The 15,100-nt window shown below is 45.5% G+C and overlaps 1 protein-coding gene across 11 annotated transcripts in view; it reads right to left on the bottom strand.

The window, feature by feature from the left end:
- Positions 1-15,100, bottom strand: part of TRIP12 (thyroid hormone receptor interactor 12) — a 193,435-nt gene that overhangs the window by 6,612 nt on the left and 171,723 nt on the right. For all 11 annotated transcript variants that reach the window (XM_040427793.1, XM_040427791.1, XM_040427792.1 and 8 more), the window contains one exon: positions 1,341-1,505. In XM_040427793.1, coding sequence (XP_040283727.1) covers positions 1,341-1,505 — 165 coding nt within the window. The remainder of the gene's footprint in view (positions 1-1,340; positions 1,506-15,100) is intronic.

Raw genomic sequence — 15,100 nt, 5'->3', positions numbered from 1 at the left:
TAACACATGTGGAATTATATACATAACAAACAAGTGTGAAACAACTGAAAATATGTCATATTCTAGGTTCTTCAAAGTAGCCACCTTTTGCTTTGATTACTGCTTTGCACACTCTTGGCATTCTCTTGATGAGCTTCAAGAGGTAGTCCCCTGAAATGGTCTTCCAACAGTCTTGGAGTTCCCAGAGATGCTTAGCACTTGTTGGCCCTTTTGCCTTCACTCTGCGGTCCAGCTCACCCCAAACCATCTCGATTGGGTTCAGGTCCGGTGACTGTGGAGGCCAGGTCATCTGGCGCAGCACCCCATCACTCTCCTTCATGGTCAAATAGCCCTTACTTTCAAAGTTTTACTGTCAAAGTTTTCCTGACCGACCTTCATTTCTTAAAGTAATGATGGCCACTCGTTTTTCTTTACTTAGAATTTGTATTATGGCAAGAAAAAAGCAGCTAACAGTCTATTCAGTAGGACTATCCGCTGTGTATCCACCTGACTTCTCCTCAACGCAACTGATGGTCCCAACCCCATTTATAAGGCAAGAAATCCCACTTATTAAACCTGACAGGGCACACCTGTGAAGTGAAAACCATTTCAGGGGACTACCTCTTGAAGCTCATCAAGAGAATGCCAAGAGTGTGCAAAGCAGTAATCAAAGCAAAAGGTGGCTACTTTGAAGAACCTAGAATATGACATATTTTCAGTTGTTTCACACTTGTTTGCTATGTATATAATTCCACATGTGTTAATTCATAGTTTTGATGCCTTCAGTGTGAATCTACAATTTTCATAGTCCTGAAAATAAAGAAAACTCTTTGAATGAGAAGGTGTGTCCAAACTTTTGGTCTGTACTGTATAATATATATATATAACATTAGGTATCACCGTGTCCAAAAAAGTTCTGACTATTAATATATTAAAAAATCTCTCTCTTATGCAGGGGGAAAAAAAATGAAAAGCACACGATTCATCATTTTTTAGTCACCTTGTCAACCCCCAAAAAATAGGCTAGGACTGTTCTATTATGTACCGGACGTTCCGATAAATGTGGATTGCACACAGCTTTTTTTTAAATTATTTTTCTTTCACATGGTATCGAGTATCGCAATCAAATAAAAATGTTGGTATAGTGTCAACTCTAACCACAAGACTGCCTGGCATCTCATGAAACTGACTCATGAGGGAGTGGAAAAGTGAGTGTCAAAGATAGCGAGGTTCACAGGGACTAATCAGAGTAAGTACAATATGCAGACGGCTCTGAAGAACACAATATAGGCCAATCATTCCCCATCTACATACTACACTTCAGCTTTGAAGGCCATATTTACCTCAGTCTGTTCACTTACCCGTACATATTCGTCCAGATTATGAATAGTGACAGGCACATCCTTCCCTCCCTTCTTCAACTCAATATTGGGAAATCCTGGTAATGTAAAGTCCAGTCCCAGATCTTCTATGGAGCAGCCATTCATATTCAAACTTTCAAGTGCAAATTGCAGACTCTCTTTGGTCTAGAAGGAAGATGACATGATCAAAACATGTACTGTAAACCACGGGGTTGTTCACTGTTAGAAAAACAAGTCTGCTTTTGTCTAAAAATCTGCTTTTGTTAGGTAGAATGTTATATGTTGCTAGAAAGTTAATCGCCCTACATTGGATACAGACAGCGCCGCCAACCCTAGGCGAATTCTTAAGTGCGGTTGACACGATGTTGAGTTATGAGCGAATGGTGAACCAGAAGCGTGGATGCCCAGCGAAATTTGAAAAATTGTGGGATCCATGGCTGTCGTTTCAACGTCTGAATAGAAATGTTTAACAATGTGCCTTTGTATTTTGCAGGTTAGGGTGGGGTGGGGGGGTTGGATTGAAACTTGATTACCGTATATGCCGGCGTATAAGACGACCCCCAACTTTTCCATTTAAAATATAGGGTTTGGGCTATACTCGCCGTATAAGACTAGCCCTGAATGCCCAGCCCTCCCTGTCTTCAAGACTATCTTCTCCAGTCCAGGGAACTGACTGGGATCTGTGGATGGCACTGCTATGGGGAGGGGGATCAGTGGATGACACTGCTATGGGGAGGGGGATCAGTGGATGACACTGCTATCGGGAGGGTGATCAGTGGATGACACTGCTATGGGGAGGGGGGATCAGTGGATGACACTGCTATGGGGAGGGGGATCAGTGAATGACACTATATAGCATCTTATGCTATGTGTGTCATCCACAGATCCACCCCGTGACAGTGTCATCCACAGATCCCTCTCCCCATAACAGTGCCATCCACAGATCCCCCTCCAAATAGTTCCATCCACAGATCCCCCCCTAAACAGTGCCATCCACAGATCCCCCTCCCCGACGCTCAGAGGAGTATACATTTATTAACTGTAATCTGTAACTTTAACTGAGCGCTCATGTCTTTACTAGGGTACCTTACTCTCAGCTCTGGTAATAGGAAGTGCGGGCGGCGCTCACTGACGTCACGCGCCTGCGCCACCTAGTGGGAGGAGCAGGCACGTGACGTCAGTGAGTGAGCGCCGCCCACACTGCCTGTTAGCGGAGCTGAGAGTAAGGTACCCTAGTAAAGACATGAGCGCTCATTTAAAGTTAAAGTTACAGATTACAGTTAATAAATGTATACTCCTGTGAGCGGCGGGGCCCTGTATATTCTAACCCCCAGGCAAGTGTCCCCGTCACCATGGGAACGCCTGGGGGTTAGAATATACCATCGGATCTGAGTATACCCGGCGTATAAGACGACCCCCGACTTTTGAAAATAATTTTTAGTGTTAGAAAGTAGTCTTATACGCCAGCATATACAGTATTACACATAGTTTGGTATTTTTTGTTATTAGCCTTATGGACAGTATGTCTCTGTCATCCGTGTACGTAATGTGTTAAAACGTGTATTTACACTGTAAAATGTTCAATAAAAATGATCTGATTTTAAAAAGAAAATCAGCTTTTGTGTGTAGCATTGCAGGAGTCCCAGTCACTCATTGAGCTGAGCTGCAGTATTAGACACCACCTATGGACAGGTGTGCTGTTTGGAAGAAAGAAATGGTTTTTCTAATTCTGCCTTACACCAAAACAACCAAGCCCCATACATGTATGGTGCTTGGGTTTATTCGATGGTGCAGGATTAAAGCTCCTGCAGTCTAGCAGGAGCAGGTTGGGTCCCCGAGGAGAAGACTGTTTATTATCGCTTCTGCCTTGCCCTTTCTTCTGTACATGTGCTCAATGAGTGCTAGCCTAAATTTTTATTTTAAGCCTCTAATGGGTGTCTCTGACACCGGAGGGCTGCAGGCTCAGAAGACCCGGCTCTAATGCTATATGCAGACTACATCCTTCTTAACCTTACCAAGCTTCATATTTCCCTACCAAACCTCTACTCCATCCTGCAGGAGTTTAGTCGACTCTCGGGGTATAAGGTCAACACCCATAAAACTGAGGCCCTCCCTCTTAATCTTTCTCAGATGGCCCTGGGCTCTCTTAGGGTTAACTTCCCTTTCCATTGGAAGACAGACTCCCTGCGATATTTGGGTGTTGACCTCACTCCCCGATATGGGGACCTTTATAAAGCTAACTTCCCACGCATATATGCGGAGATCAGGGGTCTCCTGGACAAGTGGCACGCTCTCCCATGGGACGTATTGCCGAGACAAAAATGACGATCTTGCCCAAGCTTCTGTATCTTTTTGAGACCTTACCGATTATAGTTCCCCTCAAAGATCTGAGATCCATTCAATCTCACCTCCTTAGATTCATATGGGCAGGAAGGCGTCATAGAATCCCACGGTCAGTCCGATCTAGTAGGCATCAAGGGGGACTAGGGGTACCGGATCTGTCCAAATATTACTGGGCGGCCCAGCTACGTTCTGTCACGGCCTGGGCTTCCTTGCACCCATACTCTGTCTGGATGCAAGTAGGATGTATTGGAGCTAGCCAGAGTCTTTCTAACTCCATGCTATGGTCCGGATCTCACAAGACTCTGCCAGCTAAGGATCTCTTGGGGCCCATGGCTTGTACTAGACTCATATGGCAGCAGTGCAGTGGTAAATTCCCTCTGGTTTCTAACCACTCCCCCATGACCTCCTTTTTGTATCACCCTATACTCCCTGCTAGTCTTACCACGTCCACAACGAGACCATAGTTTCAGCGGGGGGTGTTTCGGTTTGCTGATATTGTGGACCCCTTCACTAGGGACCTTTTGCCTTTTTCTACCCTCCAGACCAAATATGATCCCCCCCCCCTCCTCCAATTACTTTTATATCCAGATTAGTCTCTTTGCCCAGTCCATTTTTTCAGGGATCACAGTTTCCCTCCCTACTCCCTTTGAATGCCTTTGCAGGGAAGGGGTACATGCGAAAGGTCTAATTTCTGAGATTTACTCCATATTGCCGACTCCCTTCCCCGATCGGGTTAAAAGGCATTCCTACATAGTGCGGTGGGAGGAGTATCTGGGGAGGGCCTTACCGGACGCACTCTGGCACCTTATATGGAGGAGGACAGCAAAATCATCTATGTCGGTACCACACTCCTGACCTCCTCCATAGAATGAACCCAGTAGTCCCGGGAGACTGCTGGAGATGCGGCTTACATAGGGGTACATTGCCTCATATTTTCTGGGTCTGCCCTAAGATACGCCCCTATTGGACTGGAGTAGGCACCCTCCCGAGTGATATTTTTGCAGTAGAAATCTGACCTGATCCTATGTCCTTCCTGCTTAATGTGGTCCCCCATTCAAGTTAAAAAACAAACACACACTCAAGGTCATTACTATTGATACTAACAGCAGCTCGTTGCCTAATCTCTTGAGCTTGGAAAAGCCCTGAACCGCCACGGGTTTCTGATTTGTATGCTAGGGTGACTGAGGTCCGAACAATGGAATATTCCACGGCCATGTTTCAGGACAAAATAGTACTCTTCAACACCATATGGGACCTGTGTGATAATTACTGGGCCACAAAGCAACCTTAACGACCTCATGAGAAAAAGGTGTCTCCCCCCCCCCCTTGTGTCTTTGTCTATGTTATTTGTCTTGTCTTTTGGTTATTTGTTAGGTAAAGCATTACTAGCTGAGAGGCCCTGGGCTTTTGGGTCTTTAAGACTCTTCCACTACTACCTGATGTATTCTTATTCTAGGATATACCGCTAAGTAGTTCTACTTCGGACTGATTACAGATAGACACAGTCTCCATTTGTACACTTTATTGCTATCATTGATTATTATCGAGTGTTACAAGTGCTCAATCAATATGAATGTGATGTACTTCATGTTTCATCCTTTACCTTGTACTATTGTGCATTAATCTATTGTAAATGTGCATTTTCATTTCTATATTATTTGATAATTATAAATTTATAAAAAAAGAAGACCCGGATCAGCACTGTGTATAATGGCCCCCACAGAGGGCTATCCCCCCCCCCCGTTTCTGGGTATTCTTTGGATGCACCAGTTACAGTGAAGAAAGTGCAAATTACAAAAAAAAAAAAAAAAGTAGTGTCAGTGTCCCTCAGAGGTTTTTAATAACTACTAGGAGGATAAATGTGCCAGGAAAAAAAAAAAAAAAGGAAAAATAATAATAAAAATAAATAAATAAAACATGCCCATGCCAACTAAAACCATAGCCGCCATTCACATGAAACTACACATATATAGCAAAACTACCGACACAAAATTGGGAACTTATTTTAATAATTTTGAAAAACCCCTAGCTACACTCCATTTCATGTGCACATATGCCACCTGGTGGCTTTTCAGTATACAAGTTTTCCACAGTCCTTATCTTTCACACACAGAACAGTAAAATAAAACATTTAAATAATCAAAAAAGGAGATTTTGTACAAGCAGCAGGAGAGGCAAGTTAACCAACGAAAAAACGTGGAACACCAACAATGTCAAGGAACCCCAAGCGGGGTTCTAAGCCGCAACCGCCACAACTGTGGCCGAACAACAATACTGGGTGGGTGCTGTGTCCCCCAATGAAGAGCGAGAGAGATTTTACTGGCAAGTTTTACAAAAATCTCCTTTTCTTGCCCATATTCATTGGGGGAAACAGGAACCGTGGGACGTCCAAAAGCAGTCCATGGGGAGGGAAAAACCACAGACCCATGGAAACAAGCGTCCCGGCAGGCATCAAGAAACTGACGCCTGCAAGACCATGCGGCCCAAGGCAGCGTCCCCGATGCATAAGTATGCACCCGGCAGAACATGTGAATGTGCATAAGGAGGACCAAGCAGCTGCCGTAAACACTGTGCAGCCGAAGCACGATTCCTCCAAGCCCAAGATGTGCCCACCGCTCTGGTGGAGTGAGCCGTGACACCTAAGGGCAGGACCCTGCCCAGGGAGCGGTGTGCCTCCGCAAATGCAGCCCGAATCCAACGTGCGATTGCCACCTTGGAGGCTGCCAATCCCTTGCGAGCACCTTCCAGAATGACCAAAAAAGTCTGTACGGCAGAAAGGAGCGGAGGCTGCTAAATAAATCTATAGAGCCCTGACAACATCCCAATGGCGTAACTCCCTTACTTTAGGGTGTGAAGGCGAGGGACAGTGAGGGAAGGACAATATCTCGTTGATATGGAAGTCAGAGACCACCTACGGGAGAAGGAAGGAATGGGCCGGAGAATCGCATTATCCTTGTGAAGAACCAGGAAGGGTCCTCTGCCAGAGAGCACCTCCAACTGGGACAACCGTTAGATGGATGTGATAGCCAAGAAAAAACTAACTGCCAGGACAGGAGTTGGAGTGAGATCTCCTGCAAGGGAGAAGTCTGGAGTGCCGAGAAGACTATATTTAGATCCCAAGGCGGTAGAGAAGGACGGTACGGAAGAACCGTATGGGCTACAACCTGAAGGAAGGTTATACGGCCAGGGGAGGCAGGGGATGCTGGAAAAGCTGTGTCCCCCAGGACAGAAGCGCTGACACCTGTCCCTTCAAGGAACTAAGGGTAACCCAAGGTCCAACCCTGATTGTAGAAAGAACAGGACCGTGGGGAGAGAAAAACAGAATGGGTGAATGTCCCGGCTTCACAGAAGCCCAGGAAGGATCTCCTTGCCCTATAATGGCTTCCTGGCCTGAATCACAGTGCGGATGACGCCCGCCGAAAACACTTTGCGTCAGAATGGCGGTTTTAATAGCCACGCTGTCATCTAGATCTCCCGTAGGAGTGGTAAGAGGGGAACACATAAGTCGGGAGAAGTCCTGACAAGGGGATATCAGGGCGTCCATGCCGCATGCTTCCGGATCTCTTGCTCGGGAGAGAAGGAGGGAAGCTTTCGTGTAGACGGAAGGATCCCTGTAGAAAGAGGGATGTGGTGGGTGACAGAGTCCACCAGTCGGAGCCGGAGCATGTCTGGAATGGACGGCCATCGAACGAATGCAGATGAGTGAAGGTAGTAGCGCAGAAGCTACCCAGGCTTGCGGGGGTGGCTAGGAATCGTGAGCCAAAAGGAGGAAAAAGACAGAAGGAGAAGAATAGGCTAGGTCTAAGCCCATTCCCCATCTGAGACTAGCACTATACAGAAGTAGCCAAGGATACAGTGCAAAAAACTCAGCCTGAGGAGGAAGCCAGGCAAGGGGAGTCGCACTGTATTGCTAGCCCTATACTCCAGAAGAGGAGGGCCATCCGTAGAGGCCACCGAATGCAGTACTAGAAGAGTCCACCACCTGACGAAGGAGCTGTGCAGTAAGAACCCTAGTATGTAGTGGGAACGCAAAAAAAAACTCCCCCAGCAGCAGCCAGCGCTTGCCCGTCAGCGCAAAATTGATGGGGAGGCTGAGACTGTCCTGTAGAAGCCATGTATCATACTGCTCCAGTGAAGTAGAGCTACCGTAAAACTCTACCTGGAAGGGCTCTGAACAGGAGCAACTGCCAAGCTGGCGCCAGGGCAGGACCCCTACCAGAGGGGGGACGCCCACTGCAGCGACTACAAACTCGAGTATTAGCGTAAAGGCTGCACATGTGGAGGAGAACACGCTGTAGTAGCTAAACCAGAGTGCCAACATAACCACCTTCCCAGAGAAGGAGGAGTGGTGGATAGAAAATAGAGAGTCAGTGAAAACACTCGACTCGCTGGAACGTACTCAACATATATGTGTAATGGTGTATTCACTAAGTATTGATGCGGACAAGATCATGACTGACTGAAACAGAGGAAGCTTATGGAGATGGGCGGTCCCAAAGGACACATAAGTGATGTTAGGTAACCCCCTGAGAAGGCAGAGGATGATATAATCATGCCCAAAGCCAGCACCAAGTAAAGAAGGATTCAATGTGGAATAACCACCATATCCACTTGCAGCACCCATATACCACTAGATGAAGAGTACTGTTGCTACATCCCACTTGGAAGAAGCTAAGGCATCTTAAGATGTAATCATTCCCCCGCTAGTGAATCACTTGTGGAAGAGGGTAATGCAACAAGCAGCACAGTGATATGCAACACTCTGCCTATGTAAAAGGATAGCGCGACAGTCGGGACCGTATCCAATGGTAGTGCAATTACTCTACCCACAGAAGGCGGCATGCATACGGCAAGTACTTAAGCCAGTGGTAGGGAAAATACTCCACCTATAAAGGGGGATTAATGCCCACGGCGGTAACTAGTTCATATGGCGAGTCCTGTACCCCGTGGGAGTGCAATCATTGCACCTAAGGTAATGCATACGGCAGGTGCTAAACCCAGCGGAGATGCCATTTCGCCACCTATGGAAGGGGGAAATATACGTCCGGCACTGAAACCATTGTTATTGTACTTATTCCACAAATGGCAGGGGACAATGTATAAAGGCAAGTACTGTATCCAGTAGTAGTGCAATTACTCCGCCTTTGGAAGGGGGTAATGCATACGACAAGTACTGCTGGTTACCGTAGACGCAATCTTGGAGATTGCTTCGGATTCATGTCAGTGATTCCACCCCCCCCCCCCCCTCCGCCAACGGACCCTCTCCTGGGAGGGTGTGTCTGAGTGTGACCCAGGGAGGAAGGGTGGGGATGCAGAGATATTCCAGATGATGTCCTGCTGTGGCCCGCTTGCGCGTAGGTCTACCCCTCAGAATCTCGCCCCTGGCCGTTGTGGACTGTGCAGGCGGGGACTTATCAACCAAACTACCCGGAGGGTGGAATCGGAACTTCTAGAGGTCCATCCATCAGATTGCGCAGGCGGTGCATTATCAACCAAACGACCCCGGAAGGTGGATTGGGAGTTGCAGAGGTGCTCCATTAGTGTGTGCAGATGGAGAATTATCAATGAAGCGACCCCGAAGGGAGAGTGGTACATCCAGAGGTCATCCTTTGGAATGCTCAGATGGAGAATTATGAACCAAACGACCCAGGAGGGTGGATTGGGAACTGTCAGAGGTCCTCCACTGGATTGCGCAGGTGAAGGATTATCAACCCAACAGCTGCTCCTCCGGTGTCCGGAAGGAGCACGGACCCAGTCTGGTACCGCATGGTTAATGTTACATATTTTGAGGCTGAAAGGGGTTTTTGAACAGACACCCTGGACATGGTGTAAGGCATTACCAGAGCTACCAGCGTGATAAGGTTGGATAAGAAGGAAGGGGTTAATGCTGCATTTCTAAACCCCACAAAATCCTGTACTGGCCTATACAGAAGTGGCCGGTCAGGAAGGGGTAAAGAGACCAGGGCGGTGACTTAGAGTGCTTCTGAGGGCGGGGGACAGCTTAGGCGCGAAGCCGGGTCCAAGTAAATGTGCGGCTGACCGGGAAGCCCTGCCGGTCAGCCGGAGGACCGGCAGAGGTGCACAGATGTACACACCGGCCGGGGGAGCCCACCACCGTGGGCCGGGAGAAAAAACACATGTCTGGAGGTAACCATCCCCCCTTCGGGAACCTGGAGGTCCTCCTATGTGAGCCGAACGAATAAGGTGAAAAAACAAGGCCTAATGCGGCGCCTGGCTGAACTACACCCCACCGCCCAATGACAATAAGCTTTGCGGTGCCAGCCGCCGCAATAACGGCCGGTGCAGGCATTAACTCTTTTCGGAGCGGCGCATGGCGCCCGCTTCCGAAAAGGGTGAATCATGGCGTCTGATATCAAGGAGCGGGATATTTATCCACTCCCCTCCTTGCCTGTTCGGCCGCCTGTGAGGTGGGGGACATGGAAATTAACCCCTTATGTGCCTAAGCCATTGGCACCGAGGGGAATGAGGGAGCCAATTTGGGCCTATGCTGTCCTGAGGAGGTCCTCCTTTGGTAAACGCGATTCCTCCATGCCCCCTGGCTAGTAGCCCGGGGAGGATTAACTCTCTATGTGCCTAGACCCATGGGCACCGAGGGGGAGTGAAGGTACTTAGGGGTCCTGGGGTACTAAGTGGGGCCCAGTGCCTATTAACCCTACAGACCTGAAAAACAATGCCGCCAAGGGGGAGAGGGTTAACCATACTTAATATACTTAAAAATAAAAAAAAGAATCGGCTAAGTAAGCCGCCCTGCATAAGGCAGGGAGGTCTTGCCTCCTATGACACTAAACTAAAACTGAAGCTCTCTCTCCAGGCTGGAGGGGGCATAGCTGCCAGGGGAGGGGCTAACAGCTTCTGCCTAGTGTCAACGCCTCCTAGAGGACATAGCTATACCCACGGTTCCTGTGTCCCCCAATGAATATGGGCGAGAAAAGGTGTATTTTTCGCTAGCAGCAATAACAGGTCATTCTTGTCCCTCCTCCTCTAACTCACAGAGGTTTACAAAGTTTAAAGCAGGAGGCTGAAGCATATTATGTAAAGGAAGGATCTATTCAACAGACAGGAGAAGCCATGGGTATGTAGGGAGGGAGAAATAACCACTTGTTCGGCAAATACTTGGGTAATGGGTATGGCCGCTTGTAGCCAACTGTTAAGGGTTTCTCAAATCTTCACAAAAGAAAAGAAAAAAGTTCATTTTGACTTTTCTACCGTACCAACATCAACTTAAAAGCCATGTACACCTTTGGGGCAATTTTATTTTTATTATTGCTTTGTACTTATTTTGAGCTAAAATATTTTTTTTCAATTGCTCTTTATTAAAAAATATGGCCTCCTTTTATCTTTACAGAGCTGAGATGCTCTAGTAGCAGATTTTCTGTCAGACCAGGAGCAGATGGGCTCCTTATCTCCGCTCTCTGACATTATATACACTAATTATAGCTCCATTCTTATCTTACTGATAAGAATGGAGCTTAAAGGGAACCTGTCACCAGTTTTATGATGTCCTAACTAAGGGAAACAAAGTGACTGATTCTCTTAGCAAAATCTGTCAATCTGCCAACATCTTGTATTGAAAAGCTCCAGCTGATAAGGATGAGTCATGAATAGGGCTGCAACGATTAATCGACTTTAAATCGATAATATTCGATAACGGGATTAGTTGTCGACGAATCCAGTTATCGAATAATCGCCGATTTGTTGCTATGCGGGCGGTTTACTTTAAATCAGCGCATCTTTATTTTACCTTACAATGAAGCTCCAGTAACAGGCAGAGCAGACGGCGGCGTAACGTCACTTACTCACGTGACGCGCCTGCTTCATTCATAAAGTGGGCGGAGCAGGTGCGTCACGTGAGTGAGTGACGTTACGCCGCCGCCCGCTCTGCCTGTTACCTGAGCATTGTAAGGTAATAAAGATGCGCTGAGTAAAAGTTACTGCCAGAATAGTCTGCTATGGGGAGGGGGAACTGTGTATGGCACTGCTATGGGGAGGGGGAACTGTGTATGGCACTGCTATGGGGAGGGGGATCTGTGTATGGCACTGCTATGGGGAGGGGGAACTGTGTATGGCACTGCTATGGGGAGGGGGAACTGTGTATGGCACTGCTATGGGGAGGGGGATCTGTGTATGGCACTGCTATGGGGAGGGGGATCTGTGTATGGCACTGCTATGGGGAGGGGGATCTGTGTATGGCACTGCTATGGGGAGGGGGATCTGTGTATGGCACTGCTATGGGGAGGGGGATCTGTGTTTGGCACTGCTATGGGGAGGAGGATCTGTGTATGGCACTGTTATGGGGAGGGGGATCTGTGTATGGCACTGTTATGGGGAGGGGGATCTGTGCACTGTTATTGGGAAGGGGATCTGTGGATGACACATATAGCATAAGATGCTATATAGTGTCATCCACAGATCCCCCCTTCCCCATAACAGTGCACAGATCCCCCTCCCCATAACAGCGCCGTGCACAGATCCCCCTCCCCATAACAGCGCCATGCACAGATCCCCCTCCCCATAACAGAGACATCCACAGATCCCCTCCATAACAGCGCCATCCACAATATGTTTTAATATGGCCTCTGAACATAATTTTTCAAGTAAAATCATATAAACCTCTGTTTTGTAATTTTGGTGTTTTTTGCGATTAATCGATTAAATTATCGACAACTAATCAATTATTCAAATAATCGTTAGCTGCAGCCCTAGTCATGAATATTTATGAGCTCCTGACTCTCCCCGCCTACCTGCTGCTGATTGACAGGTTTTTTTCCATATGAATCAGCAGGTGGGCAGGGGAGTGGCTATAGCTCTGAATTAAAAAAACTCTGGACTCACTGACATCACGCTGGACTCAAATCAGCTCATTAGCATGCGGCATCTTTGTGTGTATATTATGAGGTAACCATCTGTCACACCAGTAAGTGAATACATCTAAGGCACTTTTTAGTAGTTAATGATTGTATATAATTAGTTAGATTATAATCAAATATCCACATGACCGGTTCCCTTTAAATAAGCGTTTATGATCTCTTAGTAACCCTTAGAGATAAGGGTTATTAGATGACCAGCAAAAAGTGAAAGTACCAGTCACACAGCTAGAAAAACAGTTAACCCTTTGTGAAAGAATGGCTCAATATTTTCAATAAAGGCAAATTGAAAAAATTGCCTCCGAAGGTGTACGTATCCTTTAAAGGAAGTCAATCTTAAAGGGGTTGGCCGCTATCCATTGTTGCACATAGTGCTGGAAACGGTGCATGCATGCAGCTAGTAAGAGGCATTAATAAACTATTGAAGTCTAATGATTTATTATAAATAATTCATACTTACATGCAGGTCTGATCACCTGTTTGCCGGCGCTGCGCACTGAAAATGTCTGCTGATTGAGGGTTCCAGCCATCAGCAGTTTTTATTCAGTTACTCTAGCGCATGCGCAGTTCGTCCACAGTATAAATCAATGGTAACTGCTTATGGACAGAACCCTCCACTAACAGTCATTTTCCAAGCATAGAGCTGGCAAGCAGGTGAGGGGACCTGCATGTACACAAGAATTATTTATATTACACTATCAGACATCAGCGCCAATCGTTTGATAATGCTTAAAGAGGTTGTCTCACTTCAGCAAATGGTATTTACAATGTAAAGAAAGTTAATACAAGGCACTTACTAATGTATTGTGATTGTCCATGTTGCTTCCTTTGCTGGATTGATTCATTTTTCCATCACATTATGCACTGCTCATTTCCAAGCTCATCACCCTGCAATCCAGCAGCTGCGGTCGTGCTTGCACACTACAGGAAAAAAGTGCTGAACTATGTGCACTCCCGCAGTCCCAGCCACCAGAAAGGCCGGTGCCTTTTCCTGTATTCTGCAAGCATGACCAGTATATAATTGTATAATGTGTATAATGTGATGGAAAAATGAATCAAGCCAGCAGAGGAGGCAAAATGGACAACAAGAATACATTAGTAAGTGCCTTGTATTAACTTCCTCTACATAAGAAATACCATTTGCTGAAGGGAGACAAGCTCTTTAACCCCTTAAGGACCTGGCTCATTTTCACCTTCAGCAGCAGGCCATTTTTTGCAAATCTGACCAGTGTCACTTTAAGTGGTGATAACTTTAAAACGCTTTGACTTATCCAGGCCATTCTGAGATAGTTTTTTCGTCACATATTGTACTTTAGGACACTGGTAAAATGGAGTCAAAAAATAATTTTTATTTTTTTTAAAAATACCAAAATTTGCCAAAAATGTGAAGAAATTTGCAAATTTCCAAGTTTCAATTTCTCTACTTCTATAATACATATTAATACCTCCAAAAATAGTTATTATTTTCCATATGTCTACTCATGTTAGGATCATTTTGGGAATGACATTTTATTTTTGGGGGACGTTACAAGGCTTAGAAGTAAATCTTGAAATTTCTCAGAAATTTTCAAAAGCCAACTTTTTAAAGGACCAGTTTAGGTCTGAAGTCACTTTGTGAAGCTTACATAATAGAAACCACCCAAAAATGACCCAATTCTAGAAACTACACCCCTCGAGGTATTCAAAACTGATTTTACAAACGTCGTTAACCCTTTAGGTGTTCCACAAGAATTAATGGAAAATAGAGATACAATTTCAAAATTTCACTTTAACAGATTTTCCATTTTAATACATTTTTTTTCCAGGGTTGCCTTTTGGAAGGCAGATTTTGCTGGACTGTTTTTTTTTACTGTATTCACCTGAGGGGTTAGATCATGTGATATTTTTATAGAGCCGGTCGATACGGACGCGGAGATACCTAATATGTATGCTTTTTTTTATAATTTTTTTTAAGTTTTACACAATAACAGCTTTTTTAAAACAAAAAAAATGATGTTTTAGTGTCTCCATATTCTGAGCCATATTTTTTTTTTTTTTTTGGGCGATTGTCTCAAGTAGGGGCTCATTTTTTGCGAGATGAGGTGACGGTTAGATTGGTACTATTTTGGTCGGCGTACGCCTTTTTGATCGCTTGCTGTTGTACTTTTTGTGATGTAAAGTGACAAAAAAATTGTTCATTTAGCAGTTTTTATTTTTTTACGGTGTTCATTTGAGGGGTTAGGTCATGTGATATGTTTATAGAGCTGGTTGATACGGACACGATGATACCTAATATGTCTATATGTCTTTCCCCTATTTTTTTTTTTACTTTCTTTTTGGAAAAGGACGCATTTTTTTATTTTTTTACTTGAAACGTAATTTTTTTTGTAAAACTTTAATTTTATGAACTTTTTTTTTTTCACTTTATTATTTGTGCCAATTTGGGACTTCACCATTACAGGGTATGATCCCTGTTTCAATGCAGCACGATACATCTGTATTGTGCTATATTGAACTGTTGGTGTTTTACACTGTAAGATGCTAATAGTTGCC

Source organism: Bufo bufo, chromosome 4, assembly GCF_905171765.1.
Source record: "Bufo bufo chromosome 4, aBufBuf1.1, whole genome shotgun sequence".
Classification (NCBI taxonomy): Eukaryota; Metazoa; Chordata; class Amphibia; order Anura; family Bufonidae; genus Bufo; species Bufo bufo.
Note: the sequence above shows the minus strand (reverse complement) of the source record. Positions and strands in the feature narration are given on the sequence as shown.